At 37.8% G+C, this 14,947-nt stretch overlaps 2 protein-coding genes across 2 annotated transcripts; one reads left to right on the plus strand and one right to left on the minus strand.

Moving 5' to 3' along the window:
• Positions 1 to 86: 86 nt before the first annotated feature.
• smim7 (small integral membrane protein 7) lies at positions 87 to 3,831 on the minus strand. Its single transcript, XM_017702324.1, has 5 exons — positions 3,750 to 3,831; positions 3,526 to 3,567; positions 2,841 to 2,899; positions 1,285 to 1,375; positions 87 to 1,179 (listed from the first exon to the last, which is right to left on the minus strand). The coding sequence occupies exons 1-5, from the start codon at positions 3,773 to 3,775 to the stop codon at positions 1,164 to 1,166; spliced, it is 234 nt and encodes a 77-aa protein (XP_017557813.1). The 5' UTR covers positions 3,776 to 3,831; the 3' UTR covers positions 87 to 1,163.
• Positions 3,832 to 4,284: 453 nt separating this feature from the next.
• tmem38a (transmembrane protein 38A) lies at positions 4,285 to 12,192 on the plus strand. The gene is made up of 6 exons (XM_017702249.2): positions 4,285 to 4,595; positions 6,454 to 6,610; positions 7,917 to 8,101; positions 9,398 to 9,485; positions 10,757 to 10,874; positions 11,442 to 12,192. The coding sequence occupies exons 1-6, from the start codon at positions 4,472 to 4,474 to the stop codon at positions 11,655 to 11,657; spliced, it is 888 nt and encodes a 295-aa protein (XP_017557738.1). The 5' UTR covers positions 4,285 to 4,471; the 3' UTR covers positions 11,658 to 12,192.
• The last annotated feature ends 2,755 nt before the right edge of the window (positions 12,193 to 14,947 follow it).

Raw genomic sequence — 14,947 nt, forward strand, 5'->3', positions numbered from 1 at the left:
GATCAGTTCATCCATAGTATGACCCAGAAACAGGATCTGAGAGTGAATGTTTAAAATAAATAAATAAATAAATTCATTCATTCATGTTTTAAGCTTTACGTTTTGTTTAATGAAGCAGTCATTTTTATTTTAATGTTTTGCTTTTTTGGAAAACATTACATTGGACATTTATCCCTTCCTGGGATGTCTTAATCTATGAGATGGGACAATGGGACTACTGCAGAGAACTGGAAAAGCCCCTCTGAAATAAAATACAATAGACAAATCATTTCCATCTTACCTTTGTGCTTAGCACACTCAATACCTTAAAATGTCATTTGTTCAATTTCAAAACTCTAATAACACATTATTTATGTTCAGTTTTTTTACTTTATTTTTTTTTGATAAGTGACCTGTTAGCATGAGCTGAGGTAATGCAAGTCACATTTAATACAGGTAATTGTTTAATTCCCAAGGAAGAAAAAGTGAAGTTATCTGTAAACTTTACAAAATTCTTCTGAACTGACTAAAATGCACTTAAAACATCCATTTAAAGCAATGGCCTATGCATTTTAGGACGACTGTGAAAGAATTTGTTCAAAAAGAAAACAAAATTAAGCCCACTTCATCACTTGTTAAAAATGTCTCATTTTATAAAAAAAAATCTTGATATCATTTACACATTTAACTACTACCCTCACTAAGTTAACAGGAAATAACATTTTGAGAAACTTTAGATTTACTGAAAGCATAAATTAATGGAGTAAACTCAACAATTTATATTACTGCACTGCTGCATTAATCCATAGGTAATAAAGTGTGCAGCAAATATTCACAAACACTTCGGCCTGCAAACACAAGCACATCAACTGACATGCAAATCTAGATGAGATGGCAGTTTGACTTTTACATTGACAAAAAGAGTGTGATCAGTGTGAGTCCCAAACACTTGACCTGTAAGACTGTCTTACTGTCTGGGACAGAAAGTAAAATGTAAGAAATGACTGACAAATGTTTTGCTCAGTTCTTGGTGCTTTTTGGAAAGGTTTAACCCAACACCACAAACCAACACCCACCCCACCAACACCTGCCTTAAAACAAAACAAAAAAAGAGAAAAAAAGGGGGCTGAGGATAGTCCTTTATGTTCAAACTGGTCTCAGGTCTGGCATGGCACAGTAGTGTGTTATGATCCAAATAACCTAGAGCAAATAAAAAATATGCTATAATAACCAACTTAAACATAAAATACATATATAATGAACATTTACATATACAGATTAGTCTATACCAATCAAGATACTCACAAGATCATGCAGAACATTATGAAGATGTTCCACAGAGCTATGAATATACGGAAGTACCTCAGGCTCAGTAGGAACTCTCTGATGTTATCACCTGCATTTGAGAAGTGGAAAGGAGAAATTTTCATTTCAGTCACTATGCACCCCCCACCCCGGCCAATTCACATTTTTATTTTTTTCCTTCTGCAAAGGGCTGGATGGCTGTAATCTTTCATTCCAATTAGGCAGGGGCACATCTGATTCTAACTGTTAAAACAGTTAACCCCTTACAAAGCCATAGGACCACCAGAAGGCCCAAAGTTTTATTACACAGTTCTATAACCTAAGAAAAGCTCCACTAGTTCGCAACATCCCTGTAGTTAATGAATAATAAGCCTTAGTATGTAATAAGCTTGGAATGTTACAGATTTAAGCAAATGATCCTGCTGGTGTGCTCCTACTTTGTCAAATGAAAACCTGCAATCCCACCAGTGCTTTGTAGATGATTGGACTCCCTTGCCCTTGTGTGAGAATATATGTGAGGATTGGCTAAGGGTTCCCAAGGATTTCACTAAAGCCAGAGGTGGGTAAAGCAGTCTAACGTCTTCCTCAAGTTACTGTACTGTTACTGCAATGACTCAAATACAAGAAGCTGTAACCCTTAAAAACTCAAAAACTATCCGGTCAGTACAGAGTTCCCTATAGAACTACAGTAGAACATCTTTACATATCCAGCATCTAGTTTGTTAGGAGCTATTATTCTCTCTTAAAATAAAATCCTAAGGCAAAATAAGAGGTGTAGGGAACAGTAAAGCAGTCAAGGCGCTGCTATATTCAGGATGGAATTAAATTAACACCAAAAATGAATTAGGAACTAAATGTGAATAGCAAATGGAACTGCAGGTAAAACAGATTCCTGTTCTCACAAACACAGTTTAACACAAGTACTAATATTTACAAAAAATGCACTTAAGCATATGAAACAGACTAACTGTAAAGTGTGTAATAATTTCAATACATTAATGAAAAACATTTAAGTCTTAAAAGTGTATCACTGATATGCCCCTCTGCTTCTTTCAATGGTCTCACAATTGCCTTCTTTTGTGGAAGCCACTGTCAATGACCAAAACTGATCATCTGGGTGCTTCCTATATATTCCTATATATTTGAAATGTTTGTAACCCAGTCAGATTGAAGTCCACTATTTTGCACAATGACATTCTATTTTCTAATCTTTAGTTTTAAATGAAAACTGTATTACTCTTAGTCAATCTGTCTTGCACACAATTAGAATCAAGACATTGGTTTATCACATAAAATATTGATAATCAATTCAAATTAATACCTCAGAATCAGAAATCATATTAAATTTTACAATGTGTATCATTTATCGTTAGAGCCTTAGTAGTAACTACCCAATGGCACTGCAAGAGAACATGTGTATGAATCATGTATGATCAGTGGTTCTCAACCCAACACTCAACACACTGAAATGAAGGGAAATTGTGGACCATCTTGGAAGGAGTGTGTGTGTGTGTTTGGGGGTGGTGCTGACCACTGTATTAGATAACCAACTTGACCTGTACTAGATCTGCCCGTTTCATCTCCAAACCCATGTGACTGCGACTCTTTCTTTTTCCTGTCGGTGAAAACAATGAAGACAAGATATGTTTGGACAAGGTATTGTAGCAAAACTTAATGTGAGAAACTCTTTACTGTGGTGGTGATAGGAACCAGGGGGGTCACCCTGAATTCAACACAAACATAGCCATTTTATTTACTATCCAAAACCACCAGAGAACCTACACGTGTCTTCTGAGTTTTTATGTGTAATCTTGATAAAGGTGAAATGGTCATATATCTGAAAATGAGTTTCTTTGAGGACTACTTTGCCTTACAACGCACCGTGTGTAACCCTCCGCCATGAACGCATTAAAATATATGGATTCAAACATATTAGCCAAAACTTTATCACAAAACATAACAAAAAACTGTCAGAAAGTGTCAGACAACAGACACTGTATTCAGCATATTTATAACCATTTCATGCAATAAAGTTCTGTGAGGGTTTTAGAGGTGGACGTCTGGTTCCTATCACCAACGCTGTGCCAAACCTCACTCGGCAAATGAGCATTTCAACCGAACCGCTCTGAACGAGTTTGTTTACATGTCAACCATTTATTTAGCTATGTCGATGACGTTCTCCTTTAACAAGAATACACATCAGTACTAACTGTATTGATGTCAACACATGTTTAGACTTACAGTTTGAAGTTTAATACGGCTCCAGCGTTCACTAACAGAGTGCTGCAAGAAACAGAAACACAAACAGTGCGTGACGTGGAACCGCAGCTAGTCGGCTAACTTAGCTGTCTTACCCAAAACACAGTGACCTGTCCCCTACCGTTATGGGAATTAATAAAATAAGGACATTCATTTAAAGTAAGCTCTAAAACATCTCTCGTTTTATCAGTATCAGAACAATTTACCCAAAAATGAGAAGATCTCCGATCATTTTGCCTACAGCCGTGTCTTCCCTCTTCTTCCTACATGTAATGACGTTAACTGAAAACTCACTGGCGCCACCTGTCGGTCGTGTCCAGCTTTACTACTAGAGCAAAAGGCGATGCACGAAAGGACACGAGGATGAAGGGCACATCATATCCATCAGGATTTTAAGCTTGGGTCTATGTTTTAACGCCTGTTGATTGATTGATTGATTGATTGATTGATTGATTGAAAAAAACAATACAGCAAGCACAGTATATGCAGACTCTCACTGAACTTAGGTAATAGTACAGCAGTGTTTTTAATCTTGCACCCTGGGACACAGTTTTAGACCCTTCACCCTGCTCACTTAAGACCAGTAAAGAGCTCATAATAAAACACTAAAACACAAAAACATTTATGAGATGGTGGGCTCTTCTAATTGTTGACAGGCTGCTGGTGCACTGGCCTTCCTTTGGGCGGCCATAGGGGGCGGTAGCGCTGCGCTGCTCACCGCTGCGCGGCGGCTCTGTGCCATCCTGAAGAGGCGCGTTAAGCTCGGTGGTGCAGATGAGGAGCTGTGTATTAATAGGAGGGTTTATGTGTCCTGAGTTGCTTTACTCGGGGAGACGGACACGGGGGGCTTGAGGCGAGTCGCCTCAGTCTAACACGCAGCACACACACAGCTGTCTGTTCATGTGCTAGAGTCATCAGCTGCACGACCATGGAGGTGTTGGATATCCTAAATCTGGGCGAAATTGCCCACTATTTTTCAAAAATGGCCATGTTTCCAGTTTTCGATCTCGCCTATTACATCGTGTCCATACTCTACCTCAAGTATGAACCAGGTAAGCCTGAAGCTCTGATTATTATTATTGAGATATGTGGTAAAGCTGTCAGTAATATTGATTGGGAGACGTGTGTGAGATATTCATGTGCAGGTGTTGTTTTTTTTACCAGTCCATTCCTTCTTGAGTGTTTTCCCTTTTTGAATTAGGCTGCAAGATATACGTCCAAGACTATGGCTGGTATACTAGACCAAATACTATTTGTTGGACCTATTTGTTGGACCATGCTGTTAGCTGTATGCACTGGAACTTAATTTTTTTAGCTATTCTACAGTCCACCCCCCCCCCCCCCCCCCCCCCCCACCGTTTTGTCCTTTTATTAGAGTTAAGGCGACTCTGAGAGCCCCCCTGCTAGAAATCTGATAGAGTGAGGGCACATAGCAGAGTGCAATAAATAGACTTGCCCTAAATAGACAACAGCAAGAGCGCCTCCACTGTAGCCTATTAAAACCACTGTTTGGTAATGCATGAAAAATGAGAGTAGCCTACAGAAATGCTCCTAGTCAACTGGACAGATGTTCATATTGTAATGACCACGTGAGACTAATCATTTATGACTGGCCTGTTACTTATTCCCTTATGTGGCTGTAGAGTTAAGACAAATGTAGTCACCACAGTAGTACGCCAGCCATGTCATTTCCAGTAGTGAACTATGATATTCGCTGTGATGTTGGTGCACTGCAATGTCTGATCACACTAAAGCTCACCTGATGTTGAAACGTGCTTTTTAACTAAAAGAAGTGCATGATTAATCTTGCTAACTCAAGTACTCTATAGAATTCTGTAGACCGCAGCAGTGTAAATTACTTCTGATTTGTTTTTAACACTACTTAGTATTTAGGAATAACCGAACTACCACTAGACGTCTTGAAAAGCCTAACATCACAGTTTTTACATCACATCGGAGTGACACGTCCTCACTAACGCTGTCCAGTCTGTTTATTGATAGACAGAATGAATAAAAAAAGGCCTATACACGTCCCATGAATGTTCATGGTCAGGCAGTTGCTCTCACATGCCTCACACCATTTGACAAGCCTCATGAACGAGCTACGACATTTTGGGGCATGTTGGAGTTCAAAGATCGAAGCAGGCCTGCCAGTTGCCACGAATGAGACGCAACAGGCTGACACTTATTTTTAGTCAACATTTGATAGGATCACTTCTCCGTCAAAATGCCTAGCGAATGTCCTTTCTTAACCAGGCCACACCTGTTCCATGTCTCTTCATCCATATAGCTTTGGAGGCTCAGAAGGCCTCTTAGAGCTCAAGTTACCCTTGATATTTGCCTTAATGAATAAAACATTTTACTGAATTTGCCAGGCCAGGCTATCAGGAAGATGCCAGATGTTTTAGGGGACCACACACAAAAACGAATAGATAGACCTATGCTCTACAGACATATTATTTTTCTCATACATGTTGTTGAATGATGCTCTAATGTGTGACAAAAGAAATCAGGGAAAAACAGGGAAATTGTAGCAAGATTCTGTTTTCTTTTCTGATATTGGTGATATATGATCTAGGTATTTGTGATAGTTTTATTAAGGAATTACTAACAGATTGAGAAAATGTGATGTGAGAAATGTGAGAAAATGTAAATCTTTCATTAAAAAATGCTTAAGCAACACGTGAATGAATGTAATTGTTATGCAGTTATAGGATTGTCCAAAAATGAAACTTAATGCAGTGAACATGTATTGAAGTAGACCTGCCTGCTACAGTATGTGCTTATGCAGTTTTCATGTGAACGTAGATAAAACACAGTTCCATATGTCAGATATCCACACACTTGCCATATCTATCCTGTACAAAGACCTTTGGATGAGGAGATTGCAATGCTATCTGCTGTCTGCAGGCTCAGTGGAGGTGTCCCGCAAAAGCCCAGTGGCCTCCTGGCTCTGTGCAATGCTCTACTGTTTTGGGAGCTACATCCTTGCAGACATCATGCTTGGACACAGCCCCATCGACTATTTCCATAATAACAGCCACATCCTCCTGGCCTCAGCTGTCTGGTGAGAGTCTTTGGAATGGATCACTAACCTGGACTGATTTCCATAAGAATTTACATAACCAGTTTGTGCCAGCTCTTAAAGGTGCAGAAAGTGTTATAACAACAGTCATCATAAGCATTGCTGTGAAGAATTCCATTCATTAACTCTATCAATTGTACATATTGTTGCTGATGTGAAATAAAATTAAAATGAAAAGGAATTACACACAGATGGGTACAAATGAAGGAAAAATACCAAGTACCATCAAGTAATCCAAAGAATAATTGAGCAAATTAAGTCAAAATATAAAAAGGATGGTTTAATGTATCAAAATTGGGCAGAATTAATTTTACACTAAAAAATGAGAGGTCAGTTCAACTTCAAATGATTTAGTAACTGATTACATGGCTTTTCTTGAGTTGAGTCAACTTGAGCACACCAGAGTTCACACAACTCAGAGGTCTTAGTTGAGTCAAAAAATCTCCAAGCTTCTAGATCTTGTTTCTAGATCTGCATCTCAGCATCTGTGTTTTTTTTTTTTACTCAGTTTCTCAGTTTACTCAGTTTGAGCCCCAGCGATGCCATAGCCATCCAAGAGTGTGTACTCACTGTCTTGCAGGATGGTGTGATGGAGAAAGTCTTGGTTGATGATGAAGTTGAGTATAAAAAAACTTAGATGCAGTAGTAAAAGCTTTAAGAGAACTTTTGACTTGACTAAGAAATTTGAGTTGTGTGTCCTCATGTTGAGTCAACTCAAGAAAAGCCATGTAATCAGTTACTATATCATTTTGAGTTGAGCTGACCAAATAGGCTGCTTTTGTTACTGTGCCTTTAAGACTGATATAAGATAAATGAGCTCTGTTCTCATTGTCTTGTTTTGTGTCTCACTCAAAAAGCACCCAGAGCTGAAACACTCATTGTAAATTCAGTATGAATGGGCAGGACCAAACTACTTTAGGCAGAAAAGTTCAACAATGTTCACATATTACTTCAAAATGAGTTTTCTGTGATATGAACCCTTTAAGGTATCTCCAGAACTGTACAGGAGATTGTAACTTAAAAAGCCTGAAAGTGTTGCTTTTCAAAAGACTGTACAAGGAGATACAGGGTATAATGATTTTATAACCAATGAATGTAGAAGAACAATTTAGATCAGTAAATTGGTCCCATTGTCCAAAAATAGGGCAACTAGTGTTTTGAAGTGGTGTGAAAAAAAGATTTTCTTATTACTGTAGTAATATGCTTTATACCTGAGGTATTTACTGTAATTTCCATTTTGTAAATAAATTCTATTATTTTCTTTTTCTATGCTGGCTGAACACCACAGGTATCTCATCTTCTTCTGTCCCTTTAACTTGTTCTACAAATGCATCGCGTTCCTGCCCATTAAGCTGGTGCTGGTGGCCATGAAAGAAGTCGTCCGGACTCGCAAAATCGTTGCTGGAGTCCACCATGCTCACCACGCCTATCACCATGGCTGGTTCATCATGGTTATTACTGGCTATGTCAAGGGTAAGTACATTACAATAGATGAGATGAAGGGCTGCATCATGTCTTCATATGGCCTGCTAGCATGTTTTTGTCGAAAAACGATTAGACTTTGGCCTTAAAGGTAACTAAATTGAGGAAGCGCGCTCCTGAAACGTTTTACACTTATTATGTTTTTTACATCAGCCTCTTTAGTTGTGTGCTAAAGTATGAGGCTAACGTAGCTACCAAGCAATTTAAACACTGTCACTTAGGATTGTGTAAAACTGCATGGCTCAAACACCAGATACTTGTCTCAAATTATAACTGTAAAATTCAGGACTGAATATGTCTGTCACTACTGTTTTCAGCTATGTAACATAAGTGCTAACACAGAGCATATTGCTAGCACAATACTAATTGGTATATGGACCGGTTAGTTTAAATTGCAGTCACATAGTAAAACTTATGTATATATATATATATATATATATATATATATATATATATATATATATATATATAAAATGGATACATTATGTATTCAGATTTTAACAAGGATTATGTTATGATCTATTTCAACCTAATGCACTAATTAAGATAGTTATTTTTGAGAGGTGCGTGTCTCCTCAATTTCAACTTCAGCAGTTCTTTTGTATTTTTTTCAAAGATCTTTTTGATTTCTTTTAAAGTGAAGTTGAAAGATTAAGGTTTATCATGATTCTTTGTCTGTGGGCAAAGCCTTATTTTAGCCACACCCCTGCATTTTAGAGCAGGACGTGAGACTGCATCCCTGTCCCTCATGGCCACATGACTAAAACATTTGGTAGTTTTATTGTTGTTTTGGTAGTTTATTTGAATAAGATGAACATAATTAGGGTATAAGGACTCTAAAGTCCAAGTTAGTCCAAAATCCGAAGCATGTTTTCAACTTTCAAACTATGACTTTGAATCAGTTCAGTAGAATGCCTCTATTATTTGTTAGCTACTTTAGCCCATAGCTCATGCACAAAACTAAAGAGGCAATCTTTAGACACCAAACATGTCTTGCTGATGGAATTTAAGATATAAAGTTTTGTAATAATTTTTTTGCCGGACATCTAAAATAAGTTAAAATATTTTACAATTGTATTTCCTCTAGTAATGTTGCTGGATGTAAAGAAGATTAGGGGCTAAGACTTTGAACTAGGATCATCAAAAGCAGAATGAGGATTGGTTTGGAGTGTCATAGTTAAGATGATCTTAGTCCGTGCAGTGAAGTGTGTTAATCCTCATAAGGCCGCTGAGGCGTGAGGGCCTGTTCTCACCTGACACTTTCTCATTCTCTTAATGTCCTTATAGGGTCAGGAGTAGCTCTCATGTCAAATTTCGAGCAACTGCTGCGTGGACTGTGGAGGCCAGAGACCAATGAAATTCTCAGTATGTCATTGTAAGTGCTCTTTCCTCAGTTCTGTGCCCTTCTTTAAGTTCTATGACTTCGACCCCTGTAGCCTCCTGTTATCCTCAGCCCCCTTTTAAAGTAGCCATAAAATACAATTTCTGCCTGTTTTGGTTGCCCCTCAGTTGAACTTTGCATTTTTGTCTTCAGTAATGTGGATGGAATATATTGATATGATGGTAATGTGTATGATTTTCAAAAAGTGGTTTATTGTACCAGTACACGATATTTTGTTGTCAAGAAAGCTGCAGTCTGATTCTCATGTTTGAAGGAATATTCCAACATTTTTGAATATATTCTATCTGCAGTATCTCAGGAATACAGTTGATTACCTTGGACTGTAATTTTGATGCATTTCTCTAGACTTAGGCTCAATCCCATTTCTTCTTTTTACCCCTACCCCTTGTTTTCGAGTGTCAGCCAAAACCTTTGGAACACAGTTACAAAGGGTGTTGTTGGTACGAAATGGGACAGCCCTCAAAAAAAACATCATCTAATTAACACTTCAGTGATAGGACAGAAGGGAAAAGTTCAGCCCGTCACCACTGGGCTTTAGTTACATTTAGGGTAACATATGCAAGAGGGAGTATAAGACAATTATTTCTCATCGACCACCGCTAATTCATTGGTGATATGAAGCTGAAGTCAGCTATTCTTGTTTGAATTTTCCCATTCCACCTTAAATGGTGCAGCAGTTACACTCTGGCGCTTCAGACGTCAATACTGCTGGACTATTTAAGGGAAAGTTAGCTAGCTAGCTACCGAGACATTAGCATACTTTTAGCAATTTTTTATGCTTGTTACAAAAAAAAGAAAAATGGCCATAATGCATTGAAACGACATTAAACTAAAATAATGCTATCATAACTTTTTTAAACAACAACAAAAAAAAAAACACTTTCTGTGGTTGCTCTTCTTTTTTCTCATAAACTCTGTTTGGAGTGCGCCTCTGAAAAACCTCCAATTGGAGAGCCGTATAGCCCTAACGCTTCGCCCTACCCCTCTGGCTCAACAAAAATTGGGACACCCTTAACCGTAGACATGAACGCGCAAAACGGAGGGCCAAGGGCTAAGTGGTAGGGGCAAGGGGTGAAATGAGATTGGGCCTTAGAGAACTGAAAATCTGTTGACTTGAAAAACACTAGAAGCCTTTGGTCAGTTACTGATGTAAGAGGGAAATGCAACAATATTGTCTGTAGTAATCAACTCATATCAGTTTTTTTGTAAGTAACCCTAACCCTAATCTCATTGTGTGTTTCCAGCCCTACCAAAGCCAGTCTGTATGGAGCCATTCTGTTTACACTCCAGGAGGCACATTGGCTTCCTGTGTCCAAGAGCACTCTCATCTGTGTCTTCACTCTGTTCATGGCTACTTCCAAGGTATTGCCTTCTCTCTTTTCCACTGAGTCCTGATAGCCTTTAATTATTATTATTTTGAAACATAAAAACACACAGATGTGCTGAGTCGACATTAGGGGAAGAAGATAAAGTATAAGAAATTCAGTGGTTCGCTGGTACATTTGTTTGTAAATTGCTTGTTAAATCTCCAAAAAGTGAGATATTGGTATAATATTTATCGCAGTCATTTTATTTCTGCCATATTGTTCACCGAGACTTGTCACTCCATTTTGTTTTCTTTTATTTTATACAAACTGCCCCCCCAATGTGTTAAATACAGCAAATAAATGGTAATAGTACATTAAAAATGCGCAGGGATGTGTTCTCTGTAGAGTATATGTCAACAAATTTTCACCTAGAAAATCAACAATACATACAATTTGACTGGGGCGCAGAAATATTTGCATATAACTGTTTATTAACAGATTTTAAGCATGCTTTTCTTCCTCCTGTAAAGTTAACTTTTAGAATGTTTTTCTTATTACAGTGACTTATTACAGAGCCAATTACACTGTTTATTCCATTGGACCTACTTTACCTCTTTTGTAGGTGATTATGACCGCTCGCCACTCTCACGGATCTCCTTTCGCTCTGATTGAGTCCTGGCTCTGCCACCTTCTGTTTGGCTCTCCTCTCGGTGGTGAAGAAGCCCATGACCATCATCACGCTGCTCCAGCAGCTACTGCTGCCCCTGCCTCTCCAGCCAAAACCAAGGAAGAACTGAGTGAAGGCACTCGCAAGAGGAAGACCAAGAAAGCAGAGTAGACACCTGACTTCTTCTTAGAAGGCTTACAGAAAAATCCAGCCAACTACTGGCGTCTCAAGTCCCCTCTCAGGCCGTTTTTTGATACAGAGGTTTTCATTTATCAGCGGAAAAGAGGAGGAGTCTCAGGAGCCTGATGTTAACCAATGCAAGTTTCATTTTTTAATGGTGCTGTAAATGACAGATGCTACAAAGGGACTCTGTAAATAGCTCACCAACAATTCTCATCTCTCTTATGAATATACAATAAGTGTATGTCTATTTATTGTGTACATTGCTTTTCATCAGTGGAGCTCCATTCTCCTATCACCAAAAGCATGTGGTGATCTGCGTTACAGACACTGGATTTTTAAACCCAATGAAAGGTGAATCTGTCCAAACCAATTTAGATGCAGGAATCGACATTTTAGGCAGTGGGAGAAAACTGAAAGAACCGCCAAAGTAACTACCTTAAATTTACTGTACATGGCTGCTTTGTATGTCATATCTCATTTGGAGTACAGTATTTTCAAGAATAAATCTATTTTCCAATCATAAGTGGTTTCTTTTGTAGATTTCTTGGTCATTTTGTTGCAATTGCAAGTCTCTTATAATGTATTTACACTCAACTAAAGGTCAGCATTCATAAGGCTACATGGGACCTACATAACAACTGGTATAAACCTACATAAACAACTTTCAACAAGTGTAAAATCTTAATTGCTGCTTTTGTCAATTTTGTTGTAATTTAATTACGCCAAGTTATGACAACTGGCATTTATTAAAATAAGCCTTTATAAATGTAAATATATGTTATCTGTCTCACCTGTGTGTTGTTTGTAGCCCACCCTTTCATTAGTCTCAAGTGTTTTTGTTAGTCCTCTTGTATTTACACCCTGTGTGTTTCAGCTGTTCCTTGCTTGTTGTGTGTTGTGTTCTCTGCTTCCAGTTTAGTGCATTTATGTCCCAGTGTTTTTGCTCTTTTCTGTTTCATGATTACCCATTATGATTACTCCCTGTACTCCAGCAAGGTGTTTCTCATAAAGGGGCTAGTGAATGTACATGACTAGTAACCATGCAGAATGAAGCATGGAGCATAGCACAAAACAAGGGATCAACCAAAAAGGACCATTTCTGCAACCTTGTACAGTTTCACAAAGCATACATATAACATTAGAGTTCCTTTAAAAAGATTTACTCCTTTCAGTCAGGTTTCTTTGCAGTGATGTGCTCATGTTCCATCAAATCACTTTTCATAAGAAAGTTGCCCAGGAATCCAGAAAGCATGCAAAAATTATACACATTTACCATCTGGCACTGCACAGAATGGACAACATAAAAACTGCTTAATGTATTGACACTACAGCCTACAATGTGCTATAATTCAAACATATTATTTCCCTACAAATAATTATAAGACAGCCATGTCTAGCTGTGTTTGAGATTCTGAGGATTTTTTAAAATTCTGAATGAATGTTAGAAGTTTAAAATGACACACTGAAATTGAATGGAGCCCTTTGTCTAACCCAGGGTCAGCAAACTAAATGTTAACCACCTTGGGAGCCACAAAATTTTATGCCCATTTTAACTTCTTGGCTGTAAATATATCCCAGTATGTAATAATGTACTAATATCGGCTAAAAAATATAAATTTATATAAATAATATAAATGCTATAGCTGCTTTTCTCTCGCCTTCAGCAGAAAACCTTTCCACAAAAGTAGAATAGTTTCTTGATGTCTCTCAATGTTCAAATTTTTCGAAAGCCTGAAATCAACTTCTGTATCTACAGCTTCTTGTTCAAATTTTCCTGTTTCACCTTAAAGTGAGAATGTGCCAGAATGTAAATGCGCCACCATTTAAGGTGGAATGGGAAAAGTTTGACAATTTCTCATTACAGTTTAAACATATCAGGAGTGCTTATGAAATCAAATACGTTTGTCCATTCATCTCTAAATTATAAATGTTCATCTTAAATCTTTCTCTTTGCTGTTTCGTTAGCTACTAGCTAGGTGAGATTGTTGTCTGCGTTGCTTTGGTGATCTGCAGTCTGCATACCAACCTTCAAGGTTAAAAGGTTAGTGAATTAGGAGATAGAGGCTACGTTAACTCCAGCATTCAAGACCATTTAGTGTTAAAACTGTGTTTGAATGATCAACAGAGTGGCAAATGAGCATTCTAAATCTAAGTCTTCTGTGGAGCCACAACAGGGCAGTAAAAGGGCCGCACGCAGCTTCGCCGACCCCAGGTCTTAGCTATGTTATATTATTGGAATTTGCCACCAGATTGGCCCAATTCTTGGGCAAGGATAAAAACACGTTTTCATTAAATTTTACTTATCGTAAAATATACATAAGTATGAGATACAAAAGAAATTACTGAACATACACTCCCTCATAAGCAATTCATACAGCAATGCTCAGCAGCCACAGACTGTGTAAAATATATTGACATTGTCATTAAATGTTATCTATATCAAACCTACATCCAAATACCATACATTCTTCATGGTTAATTTGACCATTGTTCTTAGTAAACATTGTAGTTGACTTTTGCATGGTCATAGGTTTACGGTTGCATAAATAGAAATCCAAATAAATCTTTCTCTCACGATAAAAATGGCAGGAAATATTTGAAAATTTTTATTTTAAACTATCTCAGATAGTTTAAACTTTTTAAAAAAGTCATTTAATTACACACATATAATGAACCAAAATATGTTGATTACTTGCAAATGCATTTTATATTGAGCATCTATATGCTGTCCTTATTTGACTGAAAGGAAATGTGTAGCATTAAGTTCATACAAATAGATTTTTTTTGAGAATAAGCATGTGTCACTGCTGTTGTTTCAAAATAAACGTGTAACAGAAATATACATCATGGTGTTTCTGCCCAGTTTTTTTTTAGCTTGAAATAAACCAAAATAAACCAGAAATGCACAGACACTTTCTTTATGCATAATTGATTGTGTACAGTAGACTAAGAAATTCTCGTACATGTCACGGACACTTCCAAATTCTCAGGAAGTGTGCAGGCCATTAAATTCCCAGAAATGTCAGTTCTCATGCAATGTTTTCCATTCCTGAATCTCATGCAGTGAAGGGGGAGGTTTGCTAAATGTACAGCAGCTCAGTCAAGGCTGCTAAGGTGCACCACACGACCCAAAGGGCCAATGAACTGGAATGGAACCAACATCTGTAAATGCAATCACTGGCAACTAAAAGACACAGAATAAACACACCGCCGCAAATGACCTGCACATGTTATCCTCGTGCTGAAAAAATGCAAGTGGAGTCCCACGGATGGACCCT

The sequence above is a fragment of the Pygocentrus nattereri genome, chromosome 15 (assembly GCF_015220715.1).
Source record: "Pygocentrus nattereri isolate fPygNat1 chromosome 15, fPygNat1.pri, whole genome shotgun sequence".
Classification (NCBI taxonomy): domain Eukaryota; kingdom Metazoa; phylum Chordata; class Actinopteri; order Characiformes; family Serrasalmidae; genus Pygocentrus; species Pygocentrus nattereri.